This window comes from Aythya ferina, assembly GCF_964211825.1.
Source record: "Aythya ferina genome assembly, chromosome: 5".
Classification (NCBI taxonomy): Eukaryota; Metazoa; Chordata; class Aves; order Anseriformes; family Anatidae; genus Aythya; species Aythya ferina.
This window is the reverse complement of record NC_140301.1, coordinates 12,302,136-12,324,926: the sequence shown is the minus strand read 5'-3', so window position 1 is coordinate 12,324,926 and position 22,791 is coordinate 12,302,136. Positions and strand designations below refer to the sequence as shown.

The window sequence follows — 22,791 nt, the reverse complement described above, 5'->3', positions numbered from 1 at the left end:
ATCTACAAAAGGCAAGGGGAGACCCGTCTGTCCTCGGTGCCCGTCGTGCTGCCTTTGGAGCCTCCTGCTAGGACTGGATTAAATCCTGCTCTGCTGCTTCACAATGAGGACCAACAGGTACTGTTGTACGTACTGCAGTAAGTGTACTTGGATATCTGCGGCTCAGACAGCATTCCCCCTTTTTACCTGTGCAGCCAGGGAACAGAGTGTACAACTTTGTTACGATCTTAGAATTCTTTTCAGCAAACACTCATTTTGCAGGGGAGAGGTGAACAGGATTCGCACATGAACGATGCTGTAACTATAGCATTTAAACTTAGCTCTGGAATATTTTACACCATATGTACGTGAGCTTTCTGGTGAGTCAGTCTGGTAATTAGTAGGAAAGAATTCACAATTACGTCCACTGAGCAAGTCTTTCAGTACTTTTAATGCCAGTTGAGAATTAAAACTTCCATTTAAAAATTACACTTTTCATAAATACACTGACTTTAGCATTAAGTATCTTACATGCCACTGTATTGTATTTGAAGTACAATGTAAACATCTCCAAATGCTGGCCATCTCATCTTTATCTGTGCAGTTTTTGGACACTTGGGAGAGGGGCAGGGATGTAAGGGAAGAAAGAATAGGTGAATGAAAGAAAAACGCACCCCAAAGTACTTTGGCTGATGTTCCTGAGTTAGCCCTAGTACTTGCACTGGTTCCAAGGTCCGTTTTAGAGGGAGCTTGTTCCAGTGGAGCATGCATGTTCTTGTCGTGCTGTGCTCAGGGGGCATTTGACATTATAAAGGGGTGGGTGGGTGGTGAAGTGAGCAGAAGCGACGTGTTCCTGAGGCAAATACACTGCAGTTCCTTTGGACGTGAATATTGGAGGGGGCTGTACATTCTGCTATTTCAGCAGTACTGCTATTTGAGCTCGGGGAAAATTACTCATCTCCTTTCACAGAACAGGAGTTGCACCCACAAGTTATTTGGGTGGTGAAAGTTGATCCCAGCAGCTCAAACTATGACTTACTTTCAGAAATGTACCCTGGCCTCTAGCTGAATTGTCACAAGCTGCATGTTGCATACATCTCCCCATTAAGCAAGGGGACATTAGCCAAACGAGTAACCTTACCTGTGGAAGAAGCTGAGGAAAACCTTCCCCTCCTCTCCTAAAGCCGGTAAGAAATTTTCAGAGGCTTGCTGTTCATTTACAGCAGGCTCCTTTTGGAAACAGCTTTAGTGGTGAGTAAATAGCTGATGCTACAGCATAGAATAGCACAGATATCTGCTTTAGATGAATTAATACTAATGATGGGCTAATTCTTTGGCCTAAACCTCGGCTTAGATCAAGGTTCTTTTGGGAAATGATGGCCTGAGCCAACACTAGACAAGTTTGTTGCAAAAGTGTTCAAGCCAACCTCACATAGCTCCTTCCCTAATTTGGGTCTGAATTACACAGACCTGCAGCAATAGAGTTGGTGCGTAAACATCCCTTACAACTGGACAATAACAGGACCATGGAGGTACAGTTCAAAAAACAGCACAAAAGAAGACACAGCCTTGGACTTAATCCCTTGTAAACAGAAGAAAAACAAAAACAAAAACAAAAGAACTGTCCCCCTTTAAACCATCAATGAGCAAATCAGCAATAATTCAAACCTGGAGTTACTTGCAATGTCTGTGTCCACGACGCGTCTGTAGCAGCGTCCCACAGGCTGGTACTTCCCACCGCTATGGCACTGCTCCCACGCGCTAACGTGCCACCTCTTCCGGTGTTAACCCACGGCTCTGCCCAGGCTGCGCGTCCCAGAGTCTCTCCTCGCTCCCTCCGAGGTCACACGGCCCCGTTTTCTTGTCTGGGTTTTTGTACGGATGCCCGCGAAGTGTTGAGTGACGGGGCCAGTGTGCAGAGGAACCCCGCCAGCAGGGTGAGGCCCAGGCCTCCCCAGGCACAGAACATGGACCAGCCATAGCCATGACTGATGTCCTCTGGCAGCCCATAGACGTAGCGGGGATAGCGAGATAACTCAAAATTGATCCCGGCTACGCATGTGCAGAGTGAGATGATACAACACGTACCTGCGGGAGAAAAGCAAGAGGGTTCTACAGTGCCCTCGGGTTAATTATGCTGTTTGTTGTCTTCCCCCTAGGTATTTTAAAAGTCATTTTTCAAAAACAGGCATTACTTAAAAAACAGAGGAAGAAGAATTACAAAATATGTAGCATTATAAGATACCTTCCTTCCCAAATAAGCAATATTGTCTTAGCTAAAAAACAAAAAAAAAACAAAAACAAAAAAAGCCAAAGAACATTTTTAGCATGAGTCTGTCCAGTGCAAGTCCCTGAAGCAGGCAGCAGCAGTCACTGTTCGCTGTGAAAACATTGACTATAAAATCAAAGTGAAATGCTTCGGGAAAAACTGTGACACATTCCCCTCCCAATTTAACCATCTAATCCTTTTAGGTCATCTATCCTTTTAGGTCAGGGCTCACAATTCAAAGATTAGCTGTAGCTTCAAAAACCAGATACAATTGAGGCAGGGTAGAATTTAGCTCAATCACATCTACATTAATTGAGCTAATCAAGTCACACCAAGCAGCTCAATGGTGGCAGCTCTGCCTTTCAATTAAGAAAAAAAAAAACATGCCTCTACTTAAAAGTTGCCAATTTATTGCTTCCATTTAAAGAGTCAGCCTTGCAGCAACTCTGTAGCTCACCGTTTTGGTGCATTTGTTGCTACTATGCCCCTTTCAAGTAAAGAAACACTGGCCTAGTTTTTGAGGGCTGACATGAGCATCTGTGATCAGCCGCAAGGTGCTGTACGTTGATTATTTTCTTTAAGATTCCCTAGAGAAAATGATGAGCTGAGGTGCCTGACAGGAGCAGCGGGCTGCACGCAGTCAGGGCAGGCAAGAGGCCTGTGCTCACAGTCCCTGTGGCTACAACACACCACTCCCCAGAGCAGGAGGTGTGTGCGCGTACAGCCAGGGCCACCCACCCAGGCACACGCATGCCCAGGTCCTGCCTGGTGCCAGAAGTGGCAGCCCCGTGCTGTGCCCATGGCTCGCTGCACTAACGAATCGCTTTGGGTTTGCTGCGGGGCTGACTCGACTTTAAGAGCACCTCCCCAGCCAACTGTGCTGACTGGTGGTGCCAGAAACAGAACACACACGAAGCGCTCTCACCTCCCATCAGGAAGAGCAGCCCGGCCACGTACTGCATCAGCTCCTGCTGTTTGCAGCAGCCCAGCACGCCAATGATCCACCCAAACAGGATGATGGAGACGGCCATGCCGATGAAGCCAGCTGTCATCCTCCGCAGATCTGAGGAGAGAAAGCAGAAAATGCAGAAAGAAGAAATGAAGATGACGTCACCCAGACACGACAGCAGGGAGAAGAGTCTGGACAGATTTAAACTTGCTGTTGCTAAAGCTTGTACTTACACCTATGTGCTTCTCCTCCTGTAGCTTCCTTGCGAAAGTTTCAGTGCTACGTGCAAATTACCTCTCAGCACCCAGCCAGCTGGCCTCCCTTCTGCTGGGCACTACAACTAGGAGCTCTCTTTCGCTGACCAAGAGCAGTACCGGCCAAACGCTCCTCAGCATTGGCCAGAAGGGGCACGTTATGAATGGTTTGTAAATGTCAGTACCGCAAAGGCTTGTGTGTGTGCATTTCTTTGTGAGTGTTGAAAACAGAAACCAAAGGAGGAAGGGGACGCTGAAGAGAAGTAAAGCACAGGAAGGCAGGCGCCGTGAGGTGAAGACAGGAATAGTGGGAAGACAAGCAGACGGAAGATCAATACAGCATGAAGGTAACAACTACAGTAACAAACTCCAAAAATAAAACGCTTAGACAACCATGATATGAACAGCACCTCGTCATCCACAACACAAGCAGTGGTCCTGCCTCCTCGGGGTTCAGGCTGTAGCTGAATTTCCTCAGCACTGTGGCTCACGTGACTGTGGCTATGAAGCATTTTGTGAGGCAATGGGACCAAACAAGTACAGGGAGAAGCAGGAGCAGAAGAGCCTGATTAAATCATTGTCAGCAACAGGCTACAGGTCAGTCAGCTGCGTGGGAAGGACTGAGGCACGAGGCAGCTTGTGGGCTGGGAGCCAGCGACAGGACAAACGGAGATGTTCCCTAAAAGAGCTGGTTGCCAGGGAGCTGCACCAGGTCGCTAGTGTGCACACAAGAAAATGCACCAAGCTCTGCACAGACGAGATGGTGACGCAGCACCTTCGCTGCAAGCCAGCTAGAAACTGCCCATCCCCAGATCCAGAATAAAGTTATACCTTGCAGCACACTTTTCTGTATTCCCATTTCACTTGCATAAGCCCCTCCAAATCTTACGTCCCTTTCCACTTGTACTGCCAGCTGCTTTCCCATTTCACTAACAAATAGGTATTTATACCTCTTTATACCTGTGAAGGGTATCTGATGTAAAGCCCTCACCTGGCATTACATTAAAGCATCACTAATCCAAACAGTCGTGTGCATCACTTGGGTTACTTACGGAGAGCGTGCCACTCGTCCTGCCGGATGGTGTTGGTGATGTTGATGGGTAAGTTGCGAGGCAGAGAGCTGGAGGTGTAGTGGTATTTCACTGCGGTGCAGCGCTGAATAACTCCTGCAAGGGAACACCAGTGTGAAACACGGCACAATCCCCATGCCTTGCACTTGCTGCTGAGTTGGCTGGCCCAGCAGAGCTTACACAAGGGAAGTCTTAGTTCGGTACCAGAGCAAATACCATCAAAAAAGAACCGTTTACTTCAGGGACTCAGATTAGGAGTGGAGGGAGCCTTGCTATAAGGAAACACTGGCTAAGGGGGAACCCTGCTACCCCAGGCAGGCCGCAGGAGGAAAAGCCTGAAGGTAAACAGCAATGACAGCCATCAAAAATGGATCCAGAAGACTCCTAGAGGAACTGGTACAACCTCTTTGGGATAGCTGAGGAGACAAGAACATGTCAGAATATGAACAGGACTGGTTTGTTTCTTAAGAGTACAGATTTCAATCACTTTCTGAAAATTTTGAATGAATGCTAAAAAGTGAATTGAAAGGGAGAAAGGTTTGAATCTAATCCAGTAGTCATTTGCTCTTTGCTTTATTTTTGATGGACAATAGTACCCCTTCAGGCTTGTTTCCACCATAGCTTAAAGTAAAGTGTATCCCTGATGCAAACGTGAACCTACATACATGCTCTTCTCAAAGGGAATTTTTAGTTTAGAAAACAGAGGAGAGGAAATAAACATGGATAGTGGGGAGGGAGAGACCAGTCAGAAAGGTAACAAAGCTAAATAGCACAAAAAGTTCCCCTTAAACAATGGCCACAGGTCATTACTGGCACTTGAATGCTGGGGCAGAAGAACCACTCGAAAACAATCAGCTGGCCAGTGAGCTAATTAAGCTGGTGAACAATCACTAGCAGAGAGCTGCAGACTCAGTGACCAGCTTTGCAAAAGATGAAAGAAAACCCAGGAGAAGAAATGAACTTTGAGCTGCTCCCGTAGCAGTGGGAAGCCTTATTTTGTTCTCTAACAGCACTCCCTGGGCCGGCGCTGAGCGGTTCCTGCAAGGAGGAAGCCCCCACTTCACAAGGCCGGGAGGAGTGCACACAAGACCCAGCCAACTCCAGCGACCACGCCAGGGAGGGGAAGGTGATCTGAAGTTCCTCACATTAATAAAATAGTGACATTTCTTACTGAAGTCGAACAAGCAGACATGCAAAGCACGTGCCCCAAAGAGGGAAAAGCCCAACGCTAGATTTCCACACAAAGCAGCAGAGCACTGCAAGCGGGCTCCTGTCCTTGGGTGCGCTCCCCACTGCCTCCCGAGCCACAGGGAAGCTGCCCGACCTGCCCCATGTGCCTCTCCCTGCTGAGCAGGGCACCCGCCTGGCGGCTGTTTTGGAATGGGTCTGTAGGGCTGCCTGAGAACATCTGCTCCACATTGCTACAACAGTTTACATATGGAATAAAGTAAAACCTCCACCTTCTTATACAAATCCGGTTGCTCAGACATTCTCAAATAGCAGTTCATTCTGGTTCTGGTTTAAAAAACTTTACTCCTCCTAATCCGTTCTCCAGAATTCAAAGTGCTGACTTTATGTAGGCAGCACATAAGCCCGTATTAAAACAGCACGGTTGCAAAGTGAAGAGCTCAGGAGATGGAGAATTCCAGGGCTTATGGTGCCCACTAAGCTCAGCTCTGACCCCTAATCCACAGACCTGGTGACAGCCCCTGATAACACCACCATAAGCCAGTCTTCCTCTAAGATCCTGAGTGTGGGATGGACCCATTCTGGTGTGAGCCGCAAGCAAAACAAGGGTGGCCACTCACTGTAGGTCCCTTTTCCATGTGATAAAAAAAGCTGAAATACGTAGGCAAGAGTCAGAGGATCAGGTAAGTGGTAAGAGTGATCTCACAGCTGAACGTGACCCACTTTCTCCCACAAAATTATTGCATGCACCAAGGCAAGCCTCAGTAGCCAGGTTTTGCAACTGCAGTAACAAGTTCACATGTCCAGTTTGGTCAGGTCTAAGTCTGATTAGCAGAGACACCACGCACTCAAATACACACAGACACTTCATGGGGCTGCATTTAGCAGTGTAACACCTTGTTCTCTAAGTGCACACAAAAAAAAAGAAAACCACAAAGTAACTACAAAATCAAATGCATTCCAAAGGTACCCTAATTAGTCCTCTGTCTTAAGTCCTTACACAGCTGAAATCATAGGCTATAAAATAGGGAGAGCATCCTGTCCTCCATTTCAGAAACCTGCCAGCAAAGTCATTTTGCTTTTGTTCGTAACAGACTCAGAAAAGCAGCACAGAAAAGCCTGCCAAAATTAAAAAGTTTGCCTTCAGGCAAAGGTTTGAATAGAACAGAGTAGCGTGGTGAACAAGGAGGACAAAAATTAAGGGAGCGCTGTTGGTTTTGGCACACAAATAATTTGAGAATGCAGGACAGAAGGGGACACGCGCTTGAGAGATCCGATTATCATACGGTCTATGTACAAGAAAAAGGTTACGCGGGCAGCCTGATCCTAGCAGTTCTTAGGGGCATTAAAAGAACATTATGAAAGTTGCACTGCATGTGCAATTTTCTTGATTAAAAAATAAACATGAGAAGCAGCGAAGTGCATCTGGCAGTGTCACATTGACACATTCATGGCCAACCCACACGACTGTAGCCTCCCACTCCAACGCTGTTTCTCACACCTTGCTCTCACATCCTTTTCCCTCAGGGCTGCAGCTGCAGACAGGTTTCCCTCCTGTGACCTCTCACTGCCCTTGGGGCACCACACCTCTGTGTCCCTGCATGCATTCTTTTTCCCCAGCTGAGCACTGAGGCTGGGCAAGACCAGAGGATGCTGGCTATGAAGAATTTCCGGACCCCAGATACCCAGGCAGAGCACAGGCCCCTTGTCCCTTGGCTGCCACACACCTGGAAAGGGAGAGCTGGGCCCACTGGAGCACATGGAGTTTGTAGTCCTGGGCTCTGCGCACCGATTTTTTCTCAGTTTAGTCTCCAGCTCTCTCTGCCTTTGAAACGTGCGTGCCAGTGCTACGAGGAGGAGATGGAAGGCCCTCTCCTCACCACGGGTGAGGCCAGGGGCGGCTACCGCTGAGCTCCCAGCGCCAGCTCTGGCACTCCCCTGTCTCCTGCCCCGGCACCAAGCAGCCTCAGCAGCCCCCTGGCCTATTCCGGCTATTTTTCCCCATGACTGCTCCTCACCTCACAGCTCTGGATCACTTTGTCCACACCGCTGCCCAAAGCCCTCTAGATCTGGTAAATCAAATTTCTTTTTAAAAAATACAGCTCTTAACAACCATAGTTATTAACAGATCGTACTTACCAATGGTCACGACTAAACACCTTGAGTTTACTAAATATCCTGCTCTAACACGAGCTCTGTGGAGCTCAAAGCCACTCCTGTAACTCTTCCATTTTCTCACCAGCTGGAAAGCACTGGGAATACAGACACTGGGACGGAGCAGTTTTCTTTTAAGGGCTTCCCTCCTGCCACAAACTGCAGTGTTCCCCTGCTTAAGCATCTGCTGGTTCTCACCTTCTCAGCTACGTCATGATACTAACAAGTCATTTTTACCCAGCACGTGCGAGACCCACCAATCCCATCCCTCAGTCTTTTCAGAACAAGCTTGAAAAGCAATAAAAAGAACAGTTTATGAACAGTGATGAACATTTTTTGGTTTTCATTCCTTCAACTTACTCGTGTACAAATGCACATTGTTCAAAAGAACCCACCAAGTTACCCAAAGCAGCCCATTGGAACTGATCTTTCCTAATTAATCATTTTCTACAGTCACCACTTCGCAAACACTGTTTCTCGTATTGATAGACAAGACCACTAAACAGCGTATAATGAGTCCCAGCAGGACCTCGCCACGAGTTCTCCATGCAAAATGATTTTGTTGCCGTCTCCAGTGTGGAATGCACTGAGCCCAGGCATTATTCGATGAGGCACATTGCTCAAGTTCTCATGCTCACAGAGACTGCCCCTACACACAGAGACCCTCTCATTTTACCCACCATGTGGTTCAGTTCTTTGGCTGCTATCTTGTACTAACTGCTAATCTCCATTTTCCCCTTTTCGTCTGTCCATTTTTTTTAACCTTCTCAATGGTATTTTTAAAGTCAAACTGTCTATTTTTCCACAGATCCAAAATAGCAATGTTGCTTTTTAAGGAAACACCCACACATTATTTCCCTCTTCCATTTAAACTTTTCCCACCTCTCGGTTTTGCTCCGTGTTTTTTGACTCTCCTGCCTTTTCCTTTTAAGCGTATAAAGCAAGTATATAAATTACATATGTAAACATATCCATCTATATGCATCACCAGCTAAAATGCTCAAGTATTGAAGTTTCCACAGCACTTAGTTTGCATTAATAGCAATAGATAAGGATTAGACTAGAAATCTACAGAATTATCTAAACAGAAAAGGACACTTACGGATTTAAGTAATTTAATCAGCACTCAAGAGAAACCCAGAAAGAAAATAAACCTTACTCCAGAGATGCTAGAAAATGAAGAGTGGAAACCTTAATCAAAATGCCACTGGACTTGCACAAAAATTACTTACTCCTCTGTCACTAAAGCCTATAAAAATCTCTACTCTTGAGACTATCGAGAACAGAAAGAGGTATCACGCATCACCAAAGGGCTAGCTGAAAACTTAGTGCTAATTGAAGAGAAAGTAGGACACTCGGAGGAGCACAGTAGTGAGCTTCAGCTCACACTAGGATAAAAAGCCCATTTGCTTCTCTTTGGAAGGCATCTAGTAGCATTCTTGAAAGAACAGCACAGCAACAGCCACCCCTGACCATCGGCTGGAAAAGGCTGCTTAATCATAGCTGTCAGAAAAAAGATAGACACAGTGAGAACACGGAGAGGCTGCTAGAAAAGCAGGTCAGGGGAGGGGATAAGACGAGAGTCATATCTATTTAAAGACCTGACTCCACAAGAACTATTATTAATAATTTTCCTTCTATAAGATGATACCTAAATCTGTACAGCAGCAACGTAGGCAGAGAATACAAGGAAGCAAGGTTTGCAGGGAAAGGCAATGTCCTCTATTAGAACAGCTGAAGGAAAAAAAATAAAGTAGAAGGAAAACCTTTTGTATTTGGAATCTCTCCAGTTTAACACATTGGGCCCTAAGGAAGATCACGGACCACTCTGTAACACCCTCACACATGCAGAACGTAGACTCTGGCCTCTACACCCGACAGCAGTAATGTTGGCAAAATCCCTCAAATCAGAAGTATTGAGGGCCAAAGTAGTATTCCCATCCCTTCCCCCACCCTTTGCTAATCTCAGTAGAAGCTGAAAGCATTTGGTTTGCTATGAAGCAGAAAAACAGATAAACATTTTACATCATAGGGACAATTAATAGAATGAAATTAATGAACTGCCTTTTAGCGAAATGAGATCAACACGGAAATAAAAATGAAAATGCATAAAATGGATGCTAGGAGATTAAATAGAGGAAGAAGGTAATCACAAAGCACTGAGTTTCTAAAAGTAAGAGTCACTGCTGTGCGTTGGAAAGAACGGACAATGACGAGCTGAGCCTCGCAGTGCCAGTCTATCCATCCTCCGCTGTGCAGGATTGGCGTCACAGTTGGAAGCCACACTGAAGAACTGCTCCTGCTTTCTTAAGATAGCATTTCCATTTTGTGCCTCAATGGAAGCACTTCTCCCAACTCCTACTCTCCCTGTACCAGTACGTACCTTCTGGAACACGAAGTCCTGCTATTTATCATTAATCACGCACAGTATTTTTTCCCCTAAGCTTATTTTCTATGACATTTATGTTGACTTGGGGGGTCAGCCCGCTACATTATTTGTGCTACCCAGCCCAGGAATTTTATCCATACTCCACAAACTGCTGGGCTTTGCACTGCACCACGACGGCATCACATTCACAGCTTTCTCTCCTGTCGCACCTGGAGCCCTGGGTGACCCAGCTGGACACACACCAGTCACCGTGAAGGTCTGGCCATCCCCTGCAGCAGCGTGAAGCCCCCCAGGCTACAAGAGGCACAACAGGTCCCCATCTCCTTGCCACGCACAGCACAGAGCTGCACACAGCCCCGCACGTTCCTCTGCGCTCAGCAGCGCGGTGCCGGGGCCACAGCGCCCAGCAGCACCCTGCCCGAGCACCAAGCCACGGGAGGGGCTGTCGAGGAGCGGGTCCCACCCGGCGCTGCGGCCCCCGAGGTGTGGAAACGGGGCCCCGGGAGCGGCTCGGGGCCCTCCGCACCGCGGCCGCCGCGCTCAGCACCACGGACAGCAGCGGGCCCGGGGCCGCGCCCGCTCCCCTCACCTTTCCGGATGAGCTCCTCGCTGTCCGGCTCGTAGCCCGCGCGGTGGCAGCGCCTCCAGAGCCCCGAGACGGTGGAGTTGAAGCGGCGGCCGCAGTGCGAGTCCAGCGCGGCGGCGGCGGCGGCGGCCGGGGCGGGGGCCGGGGGCCGGCCGGGCAGCAGGGCCCGCGGGGGCCGGGCGCGGAGCGGCAGGTGCGAGCTGGGCGCCGACATGGAGCCGGGCGGGTCGCTGCGCTTGTGGCCGAAGCCGCGGCAGCGCTCGCGGTGGCGCCGCGCGTCCGTCTCGTACCAGGAGTCGGTGCCGATGGCCACGGCCAGCAGCGCCAGGGCGGCGGCGGCCAGCAGCAGCCCGCAGCCGCTCAGCGCCTGAGCCGCGGCCGCCATCTTACCGCGCCGCGGGCGGCGGGGGCGGGCGCTTCCCTGCGGGCCGCCTGGGGGCCTCCGCCCGCCGCGACGCCCCCGGAAGGGAAACGGGGCCGGCGGAGCCCGCTCCGCGCCGCCGGGACGGGCTCGGCTCCCGGGGCGGCCCCCAGCGCCCCCCCGGCCCGGCACGGCCCGGCCCGAGGCCGCTCCCCTCACGGGGCCCTGAGGGCGCCGCTCGCCTCACGAGGCGCGAGGCTGCGCGCGCGGGGTAACGGTCGCGGGGCCGGCAACGGCCGCCAGGTGAGGAGAGGGGGCGGGGCGGGGCGGGGCCGGGCCGCTCCTCGCCTCAGGGCGGCCGCCACACGGCCCCCAGCCCCCGGGCATGGCGGGGGATTCCGAGGGTCCTGCCTGCCTTCCCCCGTTATTGGAAAATAAGGGTTGGAGAGCTGGAAGCGTCGCCCTGGGGTACACGAGGAGAAACAGCGAAAGCCAAGCCCTGGCCATGCTGCATTTAACCCAAGGGCACCGCATCCCGTTGGGTCCTGCCCGCTTTGAGGGGCTCCTGCCCCCAGCTGCAGCCCTGTCCCCACAGCCAGATTTTAGGGCATCACCTTTTCGAAGCTGGCTTCCAGCTACAGCAAGTCAAAATTAAAACAACGTCCCCATTTCTGACACCTTTGACCTTGATATAAATACCTTAATTTGCCTGCCTGCAGCAACTGCCCACCTGTAGGAGATTTTGGTCCTGACCCTCCCAGCTGTGCTCAGCGCCCCCAAACTGCCCCCCGCAGCCCGGCTCCCAGGGGCCCTGCTGAGGGCAGACGCTGCTTTTCTCCCCAGAGAACCATGCCTGGTGGGAACACGCAGCAGCCATGCATAAAGCTTGCTTTTGCCACATTTCAGCACGCTTCTCTCTTCAGCAGCACGGACTGGACAGATGGGATTACCAGCCACGCAGCTGCACAGTCGTGCCTTGAAGGCAGGCAAATTGAAAGGAACTGACAGGGCTGCTGCTAAAGGAATTTTCTTACACATACCAGCTAAATTACAAGTCTTCCACATCAAGAGTGAAAAATAATTTTCAAACAATTGCTGCTCTACATAACACAAGATCCTGCAATTACGACAGCTTCCTTGTAGAAAGATGAAAATATTCATGTCTCCTAAATCTGCCATCCTATCACATCCCCCTGCTTTACACATCAGTTCCTCAGGCTACAGCCTCAGAAGACTGGCTCTGGCTAGAGCATCACCCTTAAACAGTTCCAGGTGTTGTTCCCCTCTGCCTTACAGCAATCATGCAAGAGCCACTGAACGAGGCAGCTGACTTACATTACTTTCAAGAAAAAGGGGTTGGGGGAGGGAAGCTCAGAGCACAGCCCCACAGACAACCAAAGAGGGCAGCACAGTGAAGCTAGGGACAGAAATAACAAAAGCTACATTGCTGCCAAAGCCCCTGTACCACCATCAGATCATGCCCTTGATCACCTACCTACCTGTCTACATTCTTCCAGCTCTAGGGTTATCTTTTTCCTTCTTCTTAAAGAAGTCTTCTGTAAGAACCAAGAGTCATTTCCTACTATTCAGCATTTATAGCCTGAAAATCTTTCAGCTTAAGAGTGGGATAAGACCTGCTTTGAACCTATGTGTTTGAAGGGTAAAGAAAATCCCTTTACTCCCTTCTGGGCTCCTCCTATACATGACATTTGATGCCTTTGTCCCATATGTCAGGTAACCAGCTTAGCCCTAAGTGCTGAGGAGCATAACTACCAGACAGGCTTTGAGTTTTTACTTGAAAAAAGTATCACTAATCACAAAGTATGTTTGCCAAACTCCAAGTAGTAGTCAGTTACCATGCAAGTTCTCTGCTCAACTAGGAATAACTCACCTGGTGATACTTTTCAGGGAACACAGGCTGGCAACCAAGAATTTTGATCAGAACACAGCGTTCCTGGCCCAGGGTGCCATGGCAGCAGATACAGCAAACTGGGTTAGAAACTTTTCTTACAATTGTGAAAGTCAGAGCAGTAAAGAACAGGGTCAGGCTCCAGAATTAACCAACCCAGAGACATTGTTCTGTAATTCACTGAAATTTGAATTGAATGTGTAGTCTTAGTTCATTGAAAAGTAGCAATTTCAACAACAACAATAAAAAACGCAAACCCACAATGAAAAACCATTTATTTCATCTCTATTGTCTCCATGCAGAGCAGACCAATACAGATGAAGTGGGAAAATGCATAAGAGTAGCTGAAAAAATAGAGCTTAGAAAATACTAGTCTCTCTGCATTTCCAAAAGTGACAAATGTGGTGGAGTGATGCTCCATTTCCTCCCAATGCTCTGCATTCTCAGCCCCAGAGCTGACGTTGCATGTAGTGGAAAGCCAGCCCCTCCTGTAAGCCCTGTGGATACCTTCTACAGGGTATCTTCCCAAGAACCACAGACTCTCTCGGCCTGTGGTATCAGCCAAGAAAAACAACTGAGAAATTCTTTCTTCAGTGTCATCCACTTCACATTCCTGAACGCTGAGCACAAAATCCTGACTGTAGTTTAGTCTTGGCAAGAGTCAGTGCTGATGCAATAACACCAACTCATGGGCACTCACCTGGCAACGCTTCAACTTAAATACCAGCCTCATTTTGAGAAAGACATCTTGGGAAATGGCAGGCACCTCTTTCTCTACAAATTCATCCTCCAAAGCCCTACTACAGGGTCCAGCTAGCTCTAGTCCCCAGGGAGGGGGGAGAACAGCAAAGCCAGAGCTAGGGAGGTTAATATATTCCCCCAGTCCCTGCGGGCTAATCAAATTAATCTTCCAGCAAAGCGGATGCTACATTCAGACTTTCTGACAACTGAATGACAGAGGGAGAAGCTGACAAAGGAAAGCAACTTTGTTTTCCAAAACACTCCCCCTCCCCTAAGGAAAAAAAAAAAAAAAAAGGCACTAAGCCTCCCTCACTGTGAAACTACTTACTGTGTGAGCCTGGGGTAAGGAAAGACAAAAAAAATTTAGACAGCAGTTCCTGGGCAGAGAAAGCTGCAAGCATGAGCTCTCCAGCTCTCCCTGAAAAGTAGGACAGGAGCTGTCATAAGAAAAGAACTGTCTACAGTTCAAGAATCTCTTAGGAAAGTAAATGCCTCTGCTGCGGGCAGCATACCTGCATCATTGCTCCGACCCAAATTACCCCCTCTAGGGACAAGCCCTCTTGATAAGGCTTTGTGCAGGCTGGAGAGCTGTGCTCATTTAGAAAAGCTGTTTAAAAACAAAACTGAATTGGTGCAATTCACATTGTGGCACCTGTTTTGTATCCAATGATTCTGCTAGTTCAATTAGACCAGCTTTTAAACAGATTTAAGCAAAGCGAGGATAAGCTTTGCAGAATGGATGATCTAGCAATTGCCCATGTCTCTGTGGCACTAAAACATCCCTGTGGAATGAGGGCCTGGTCAGCCCTGTCTGCTTTGCCTGTCTGGGCAAAGTGCTAGAAATGTCATTCATTTTTATTGGCCTAAAATTGCCAAAAATGTTACCCCAAATATCATACAACAGAGAACTCTTTAAGCATGCTTAAGACCACCCTTTCCTCTCCTTACTCAGCACACAACTTTTCCAGACCCGTATTTTTTTTAAAATCTTTTAACCAACAGTTTCACCTTTCCCATTTCACCCTCCCTCCAGTATTCCCTGCTGCTTTGCCCCTTCCCTTAAGGAATTCCAGTATTATTGCTTATCCGTTCATCCCCAACAGACTACCTCCACCATGAGGTAAGGCGGCCAGAAATAAGCTACCATCCCTAGCTTTGGTTATAGCACGCCCTTAAACATGCTACGTTGATCAGAGGGAAAGCTAACGGGGTTATATGCTGCTGACCAGGCTGTACTGAATGGTGTCCAACCACTGCCCAAACTGACCTGAGCCATGACAGTCCAGGACTGCTGTAAGGTGCCAGGCAGGGCTGACATGCTAATCCTTCCTTCTCAAGAGGGCTTGGAAACTTGCGGGCAGATGGTGGGTGAATTAGGTCTCAAGAGCAGACTTGGCCATGTTCAGCTGGCAGTTATGAGGAGAGGAAGGTCAGAAATAGCAGCTACGTGGCTTTCCTTTCACGTGTAGATGAGCTGATAAGTCTGGCAATAGAAGAATCATTTACTGACCATTTTTCAGAAAAAAAAAATAAAAAGGTTAGGCTGTGCTGGCTGTTGGAGTGGTAAGAGCTGAGGCAAGTGATCTCCAAGCTGAGCCATTTAATTGTAGTGACCTATCCAAAAGTGCCCCGAGTTCTTGGCTCAATTTCAACATAAGTAAATACTAAACAGACCAAAGAAGCAAACTGCCAAGGCTAATACTACCTTTAGGAACAAGTGATGTCAATGAAAAGCCAGAGATAAGTTGGAAAGGAGCCTTTCCCCTCTATCTACAATGCAGGTTTTCATAGCACCGTAACTCCTCGTGGATAGGGAGTTCTGGCTAAAGCTGTTGCTTTACTGTTGCTTTGCCATCCCTGTTCTGTCTCCAGCCCTCAGAGTGGTAGAAAAGTTCTTCATCGGCTACAGGGATCGCCTCTGTTGTGTTCACACGAGAGCCTGGGAGGTACAGTTCCATCAGAATGAACCAAATAAAACGTTGTCCATTCTCGGTGGAGCAGTTGTTCAGTTCATTTTTGCTCGCTGTATCTTTTGCTCCATAAAAAAATAGAAGCCCTGATGTGTGGGATTTTAGCAGAACAGGGAAAGGAGAGCCAGGGAACGAAGTCCTGCACACCCAGACCTCTTTCTCACCTGCTTCTCACACTAGCAGCCAGATCTGCACGCACACACATAGGAAATAACATTAGTGTTCCTTATTGCTTTGTAACAGCTCAGAGTCACTGCGGTGGCTCTGGGAGGCATCATGAAGTCAGCGCAGAGGTCAGTCAGTTGTGAATGAGAGTAGCACCATGACTGTAATGCCTGTACACAGGAGCAGAACTTGCTGCAGGGAGTTCCTGGGAAAGAAACAGCAAAATTAGGAGGGGTGTAGACCAATGCCAATAGGCAGTGATGTACAAGCTCATGACTGTTTTTTTCTTTGCCCTTCCAAATCTATCACAAGGAAAACACGGCAGTTGTATGACACCATTACACAGCTGAGAAGACTCGTTCCCAGCACCCCAAACAAAGATGCTGTCTATAAACTGACGTGCTTTTGTTCCACTCAGCTGCAAGGCTCAACTTAAGGTTTCCAAACAAATTTATGCTGATTCAGCTGTGCAATTACCCAACTGCATATTCCTGCCCTTTTACTCACAAGAGAACCAACACTTCAGTAGCATGTTCAAAGATTGATTAGGAACCTCATTCAACTAATAAATAGCCACAATTAAAAAAAAAAAGCTGATTAATTTTCATTAATTTTACCACTCTTAATCAAGCGTAAATCTAAGATGGTGCTACAAGTGACTATATACCTGCTACACCTCTGTATACTCTGCAAACAGCTGGGCCAGCACAAGAGATTATCAAGCCAAAAGCAAGCTCCCAGCTGGTCATTACCATTTTCCTACCAACTGTTCCTGCCTCCTCAGATATAACTGTGGAGCTGGTTTTTGGGTCTTTTTTTTGATCACTTCCTGATTTGTTTCAGTGAAAATGAACTAGGTGAGTGGAAGTCTCTCATTTAAACTACAGAAGTTAACCTGTCAATATAATTGAAATATGTGGGAACATTCAGGGGCAGCTCTGCCAGCAGATCTTAGAGGACCTTTACTGTGACACACCTCGATCCGGACCTGCCAGAGCCTCAGTCAGGCTCCATGAAACTAGAATAATACAAACGGGGGAAGGCTATATATATGTACACCAGAATACAGCTATCTGTGTAGAGAAGGGATGATTGACTGAGGTAGGATACAGTGAAACTAAAAAATGCAGAGTGATGGAAAGAAACTTATTTTCTACTCACACAGCAACACAGTGACATCTAAACAAAATTATTAAGCAAGATGCAAAAAATAAGTAATATAAAGCATCATTTCATGCAGTGCAGTCAAACTATGGGAGATTGCAGGAAGCCCAGAGTAATGGATAGGATCAACAAGAGATGAGAAAAGCATGTGAAAGATATGTTCGTGTGTGGTTATCAGACACTAAGCCTGTATGGGGCCCTGGTTCAGACAGTCCCTAAGCCACTATCCCTAAGCCACTAGGTGTAAGAGCTGCGAAGACAGACTGTGGAAAGGGTCACCTTACTGGACATGTTTCTGAGCAACCTGCTCTAGCTGCTTGGGCTTCACACTGCACTAGCACAATCTTTGAGACTGACCCAGTTGAAGGTTTTCACGTTTTATAGGGTCTCTATGGTCCCATAAACTCAATAGCTAGCACAGCAGCCTTGTTAATGGGATTTGGAAAGCTGGCATTCATGTGCCCCCAGAACAGGCGTGGGGAACTGTCACAGCCCGGCTCCCAGGCAGTAAGAAGGGCAGCAGCACAACAGGAGGGAGCACTTACCACGGGTTCTTTTCCTCCAGGAGATCAGGCACAACATTTACCAAGGCAATATACAGAAATCCTCCAGAAGTGAAAGGGAGGATCCAGGCTACTGTTTCCCCTGCAGAAGCACAGAAAGCTTTCATTACTCCTGACACAAATCCATGGGAGAGAAGATACATACATGGGGATCATGGGCTCCTCACATTCCTACTGAAGTCCCAGGGAGCCTCACCTGCTCCTTTTGGTGACTGAGCGCATATTGCAAAGCAGGCTCCTAGAATCCCCCCGAGAGCTGTGGATAGCTGCATCTTGGCTGCGCTCCAGCGGTCAAACCCAGCCCGAAGTAGGATTGCAAAGTCCCCAACCTACGAAAATCAAGAGCCAATAGTTAACGAACATTCTCAGTCAGAGGTCACCCTTAACAGAACAAGTGCTTCAGGACCGTTTTTAACTTTCCACATTTCCAGTCTCCCAGAGAGCTTTCAAAGGGACAAGAAAACATAACCGGACTCAGCTCTTCTCATTCACACAATAAAGCACCCTTGAAACCCCCCACAAGATACAAAGCCCTCTCACCTCGTGTGGGATTTCGTGCAGGAGAATGGCCATCGTGGTCAAAAACCCAACCTACAGCAGAGGAAAGAAGGTAGTTAAGAAGCAGTCCCCTAGACCTGAGAACGAGACTTGCAGGATTACATCACGGCCCCTTTCTCCATGTTAAGGTTCTTACTAAATGTACAGATGAGCTAACCCTTTCCAAAATGCCAGGAGCTGGGGCAAACTGAGGTGTCAGGTTTGAAGAAGCTTGTAATTCTGTCCTGACCCTCTGATTCCTTTTTAATATAGACTCCATTTTATCAGAAACTTCCAGAAAATAGGAGCAAACTCCTCTTATCTTTGGTGGTGTTTTTTTTTGCATGTTGCATCACACTTGGGAACAGACATCTCCACTTCAGTATACAGCTGGTGACAGAAACCTTACCTTTCTGCTAACCAGGAAGCTGGCTGCTACTGCCAGGCCATGTGTGAAGTTATCAATGGTGTTGGCCAGCAAATTGAGGTATCCACTAATCTGCAAAAAGAGAAAAAGAGCCCCTGATAAAGAAAGAGACATACGATAAGAGGAGGTGCCAGACATGGCTCTCGCATGGGTCATACAGAACCATGATCAGATGGCAAAGGTCAGGACAATCTTAGAGTATGTCAGGGCTCAAGTACAAATTAAATACTCCATTCAGTTCTAGAGTAAATTCAGCTTTAGTGTAGGCAAGTACTGTCAGAGATTAGGAAAGACATCTTACTGGAAGAAAGACAGACAGAGAGAGAGCAAATAACAAAGAAGCTTCAGATACAGAGAGAGAAAAAGGAAAAAGAATAAACCAGAATATCTGATTCAAAATTGAGTTGATACTGGGCAACACTAATTTACACAGGTGACTAGCTTCAAATATGACCTGACCTTGTTTTCTAGCCATGTATTTTAATACCTGTTAAATATCTCTTCTTCAAAAGCTGGCAAGAACAATGCAACAGAACAAATGCTGCTGAAACAGCTTTTTATAACCATAAAAATCTTGAAACATTGCACTAAAAAAACTTCTGCATGTGGGTTTGCTTTCCCTTAACAAAGAATAAAGAGAAGATAGTGATGACAGTCACCAAAAAAACACCTACTAGAAGGCTGGATAGCACGTATATGCATTTGTATGCTGACAGATTTCTGAACATTAAAAGTGTATGCCAGTTACCTTCTTCAGAATGCCAGCTCCAGGTCAGACTTCCCTATCAGTGCTATATTCCTGTCCAGAAAAATTGTGTACTTGACCGACCCAAAATGGTTTAAGGGTACCACACCATATCATTTGCTCAGAGGTTGTTTTCTTTATTTCACATCATATTTAGCAAAAAACTACCAGGTGTAGGTCCTGGGCCACTGCAGTTCAATGCAGTGTAAATTATCATCAATCCAGGAGTTAGCTACTATATCAGGCTGTCTCTGGACTGCAAGAACTGGGGGCACACGTTACCTGCAGATACAGGGCAGCACCCAGTGAGCACTAAGGAGAGACCACGTAGAAAACGCTAAGCATTAACTTCTTACTTTACCATCAGGTAAGCCAAAATTTAGCTAATAGGTTTCACGTGTGTTAATAGGTTTCACGGGCCCTTTTCAGTCTCCTCTTCCCTTTTTCTATCAAACTTCCTTTGGGGAATCTTTTCTTCCTGCCACCTGTACACCGCAGCTCAGATTGAGCTTTCTGTTAGGTATCTCTCTCAAAAGCATTTACTTTCTGCAGGTTACTTTCCACTGCACAATCTCCAAACATCTTCACAGGCTTTAAACTTTTCACAGTGCATACATAGTTAAATATGAAAATAAGGAATTAAGCAAAGATCGTCTAAGTATCATGTTTAAGTAACAATCTAAGCAACATCTCCGCAATGGATGCAGAAATTCCCTGCATGTTTTTGCAAGAAGGAGAACACAAAGCAATGCGTGCATACAGACCCACAAACACAGCAGTTTTACTTCTCATTTTTTATTTTCAGTCAGATGTGACTGTCTAAAATTTCTTCTTTTCATGTTGGGATTTAATGTGATTGCATTTTCCCCACAGGCTAGTAATAATTATTCAATAAGTTTTATATTAAAATGATTTCCCATACCACTGTATAGAGAAAAAAATAGACTTCATGATTAAAACATTATGACTTTTTCTTGTCAGTGGCTTGGGCAAAAGCTGTCACTGAAAGAAGCAAAGCCTTGGAGTGTTCAGAAATAAATTGGGTTGATTTGACAGTTATGAGCCTCTGACATTTACATTCTGTGAATACCTAATAGGATGTTCTCCTTGCTCAAAAAGAGCACAGCAAGATGAAGTGTTTATGTTCATGCTTCAGAATTAATGTCACTGTGCAATAAAACATACTTCTACAAATCAACGAGGACCCCTGTGCCATGGGGGAAAAAAGAAAAAGAATGAGTAAGGAAAAGGTACTCTACAAAGTTTTTACTTGATGAAGGAATAAAGGCTGCAATGCAGGGCAGAACCAATCTGTGTTTGGGTGCAAAGGATGCCTCCCACTTGCAGCGTTTAAGCTAGGACAAGTTGTTACAGCAGCAGCCAAAGAGTGTAAGTTCTAATAGACATGGAGCAAGGATGACTGATTGCAGCTTACTAATCACTGAAGCCTTGAAGAGTGACATCTTTTTGTTTAAGTAGTATCTTTCCATTTTGGGAAAAAAGATATAAGAAAAAACTGTTACTGAGCGCATAGGAGAACCGAAGAAGCCTTTGCTATAGATTTTTCTTTTCTTTTTAGGCTCCTACCTTGCACACTTCAGCAACATTTTCTCTGCATGTTCCTTTCCCTCCCCAGTGCAGTCCATGACAGCCACTTCTCCACCAGACAAGGCCAGTGAGACCTACCTGCTGATCTTCCAACCAGGCAGAGCTGCCAAGCAGCATGCAACATTTAAGTTCTGCCAGAGTTTTTCAACAGGACATTAGTCTGCATTCCTCCTCTACTGCCACGCTGATTTTTATGGCTCTTGCAGAAATCTGATTACCCTTCAGATTCCTACCCTCTCTGAAACTCTAGTAAAATTAATTATGGGTTCAAAAGTTACTGAAAAATGAAGGGCAGAACAGATGGACAGGCAGATGGAATGACTGCTTATGTTGTTTCCTAAGGAAACAAGGTAGAAATATCTTGATAATTTTGGTAATCTCCCCCCTACCAGAAAGGCTATTAAAATCTTCAGATTAAATGCCCAGAAGGTGGAAAGTTAAAATTATATACATTAACTCCTGAGTTTCTATTTCATGTGTATTCATAACAGTCTGCAAGATTAAATAGACATGTTAGGATTTTAAAGCTAGAAGAGGTCTCCATGATCAGCCAAGACCTATATAACACAACTGAAACAGAAACTTCAAGTTTCTGCATAAAGCCCATTGTTTCTTAAGCTGTACTGTATTTTGTAGAAAGAAGCTTAAATCACACCTTAAAGCCCACAAGTGACAAAGAGTCTATGTCTCTAGGTAAGTTATCCCACTGGCAAATTACCCTCCATCACAGTTGTCATCTATTTCTAACCTGTTTTTATTTAGTACAGCTTTAGCTTTTCACATATAGTCATGCCTCTTGCATGGGTATTCATACACCTTAAAGTCAACCCTGATTCGTCACATCTATAGAGCTAAAAGCTGAAGAAAAACACTTAAGAAAAAACATGTACTGTAAACCTGAAGTAATTATTTCAGCTCTTTTCTGATCACTTTGCAATTTATTGATACTATTTTGGATATCATGAATAATACTACAGAAAAAGCCAAATAAAGAGTCAGGTCTACTGCTATATGGAAAGGAACGCTTGCTTTTGGTCTTATATACTATTTCCTACTCACTTGGTCACCCTCCTGACTATAGCATCATAATGGAAGACTGTAATCAACCAATTTCCTACTATGATTCTCACACCTTTTTCCAAGGCATTGACTTCCTGGAATCTCTCCCTATTTTATAAGTGTGATCTGTATTCTTTCTTAATCTATTACTTGATATTTGCTTCTATCAAAACATGTTAAAAATTCATCTCTTTTGATCAAATTACTCAGTTTAGCAAATGTCACCAACCTCATGCAGTCACAACATGACATTTAAGAAAGAGAGTAGTATCTGCAAATGTAAAGATGTACTTTTCTTTAAACAATCAATTAGAAAAATCACAAACCAGTAATGAACAGATTTGAGAGGGGCTGCATTAATCCAGTCCCTGCTTATAATATAGAATAACAGATTTTTTTATATTAATAAGGTTGATTTCATGCAGTACCAGTTTTATTAGAATTTGGGAGAAAGCTGTCATTACCAAATTGTCAAACTACCAAATTAACCAGATTTGTCATTACCAAACAATCTTATGACTGAATAGAAGCAGGGAAAAATGTCTAGTTGACAGAATTTATCTCCCATAATACCATATCAATTAGCAATAATTACATGATTATTTTTTACATTAGAACAAGGCACTGAGCAATTGTGTCCCCCATCAGTGTTTCATTTCTCCTTGAAATCAGGGGAGGACTAACCATTCTCAAAGTCCACAGTT

At 46.2% G+C, this 22,791-nt stretch overlaps 2 protein-coding genes across 10 annotated transcripts in view; both read right to left on the bottom strand.

Moving 5' to 3' along the window:
• Window positions 1–407: 407 nt before the first annotated feature.
• On the bottom strand, window positions 408–11,326 carry LOC311438060 (transmembrane protein 178B-like). Its single transcript, XM_084522111.1, has 4 exons — window positions 10,842–11,326; window positions 4,504–4,617; window positions 3,174–3,311; window positions 408–2,067 (listed from the first exon to the last, which is right to left on the bottom strand). The coding sequence occupies exons 1-4, from the start codon at window positions 11,221–11,223 to the stop codon at window positions 1,823–1,825; spliced, it is 879 nt and encodes a 292-aa protein (XP_084378237.1). The 5' UTR covers window positions 11,224–11,326; the 3' UTR covers window positions 408–1,822.
• Window positions 11,327–13,366: 2,040 nt separating this feature from the next.
• Window positions 13,367–22,791, bottom strand: part of SLC39A13 (solute carrier family 39 member 13) — a 142,201-nt gene continuing 132,776 nt past the window's right edge. For all 9 annotated transcript variants that reach the window (XM_084522102.1, XM_084522103.1, XM_084522105.1 and 6 more), the window contains 5 exons: window positions 18,658–18,747; window positions 18,252–18,302; window positions 17,908–18,040; window positions 17,694–17,793; window positions 13,367–16,189 (listed from right to left, as the gene is read on the bottom strand). In XM_084522102.1, coding sequence (XP_084378228.1) covers window positions 16,114–16,189; window positions 17,694–17,793; window positions 17,908–18,040; window positions 18,252–18,302; window positions 18,658–18,747 — 450 coding nt within the window. In that variant the 3' untranslated portion in view covers window positions 13,367–16,113. The remainder of the gene's footprint in view (window positions 16,190–17,693; window positions 17,794–17,907; window positions 18,041–18,251; window positions 18,303–18,657; window positions 18,748–22,791) is intronic.

Bases quoted from the DNA above. Each gene is read 5' to 3' on its own strand.
- LOC311438060 (XM_084522111.1), bottom strand. From the start codon at position 11,223: ATGGCGGCCGCGGCTCAGGCGCTGAGCGGCTGCGGGCTGCTGCTGGCC. The intron at 4,618-10,841 runs GTGAGGGGAGCG...GTTCCCTTGCAG, and splicing joins CGAGGAGCTCATCCGGAAAG to GAGTTATTCAGCGCTGCACC. The intron at 3,312-4,503 runs GTAAGTAACCCA...TTCTCTCCTCAG, and splicing joins GGACGAGTGGCACGCTCTCC to ATCTGCGGAGGATGACAGCT.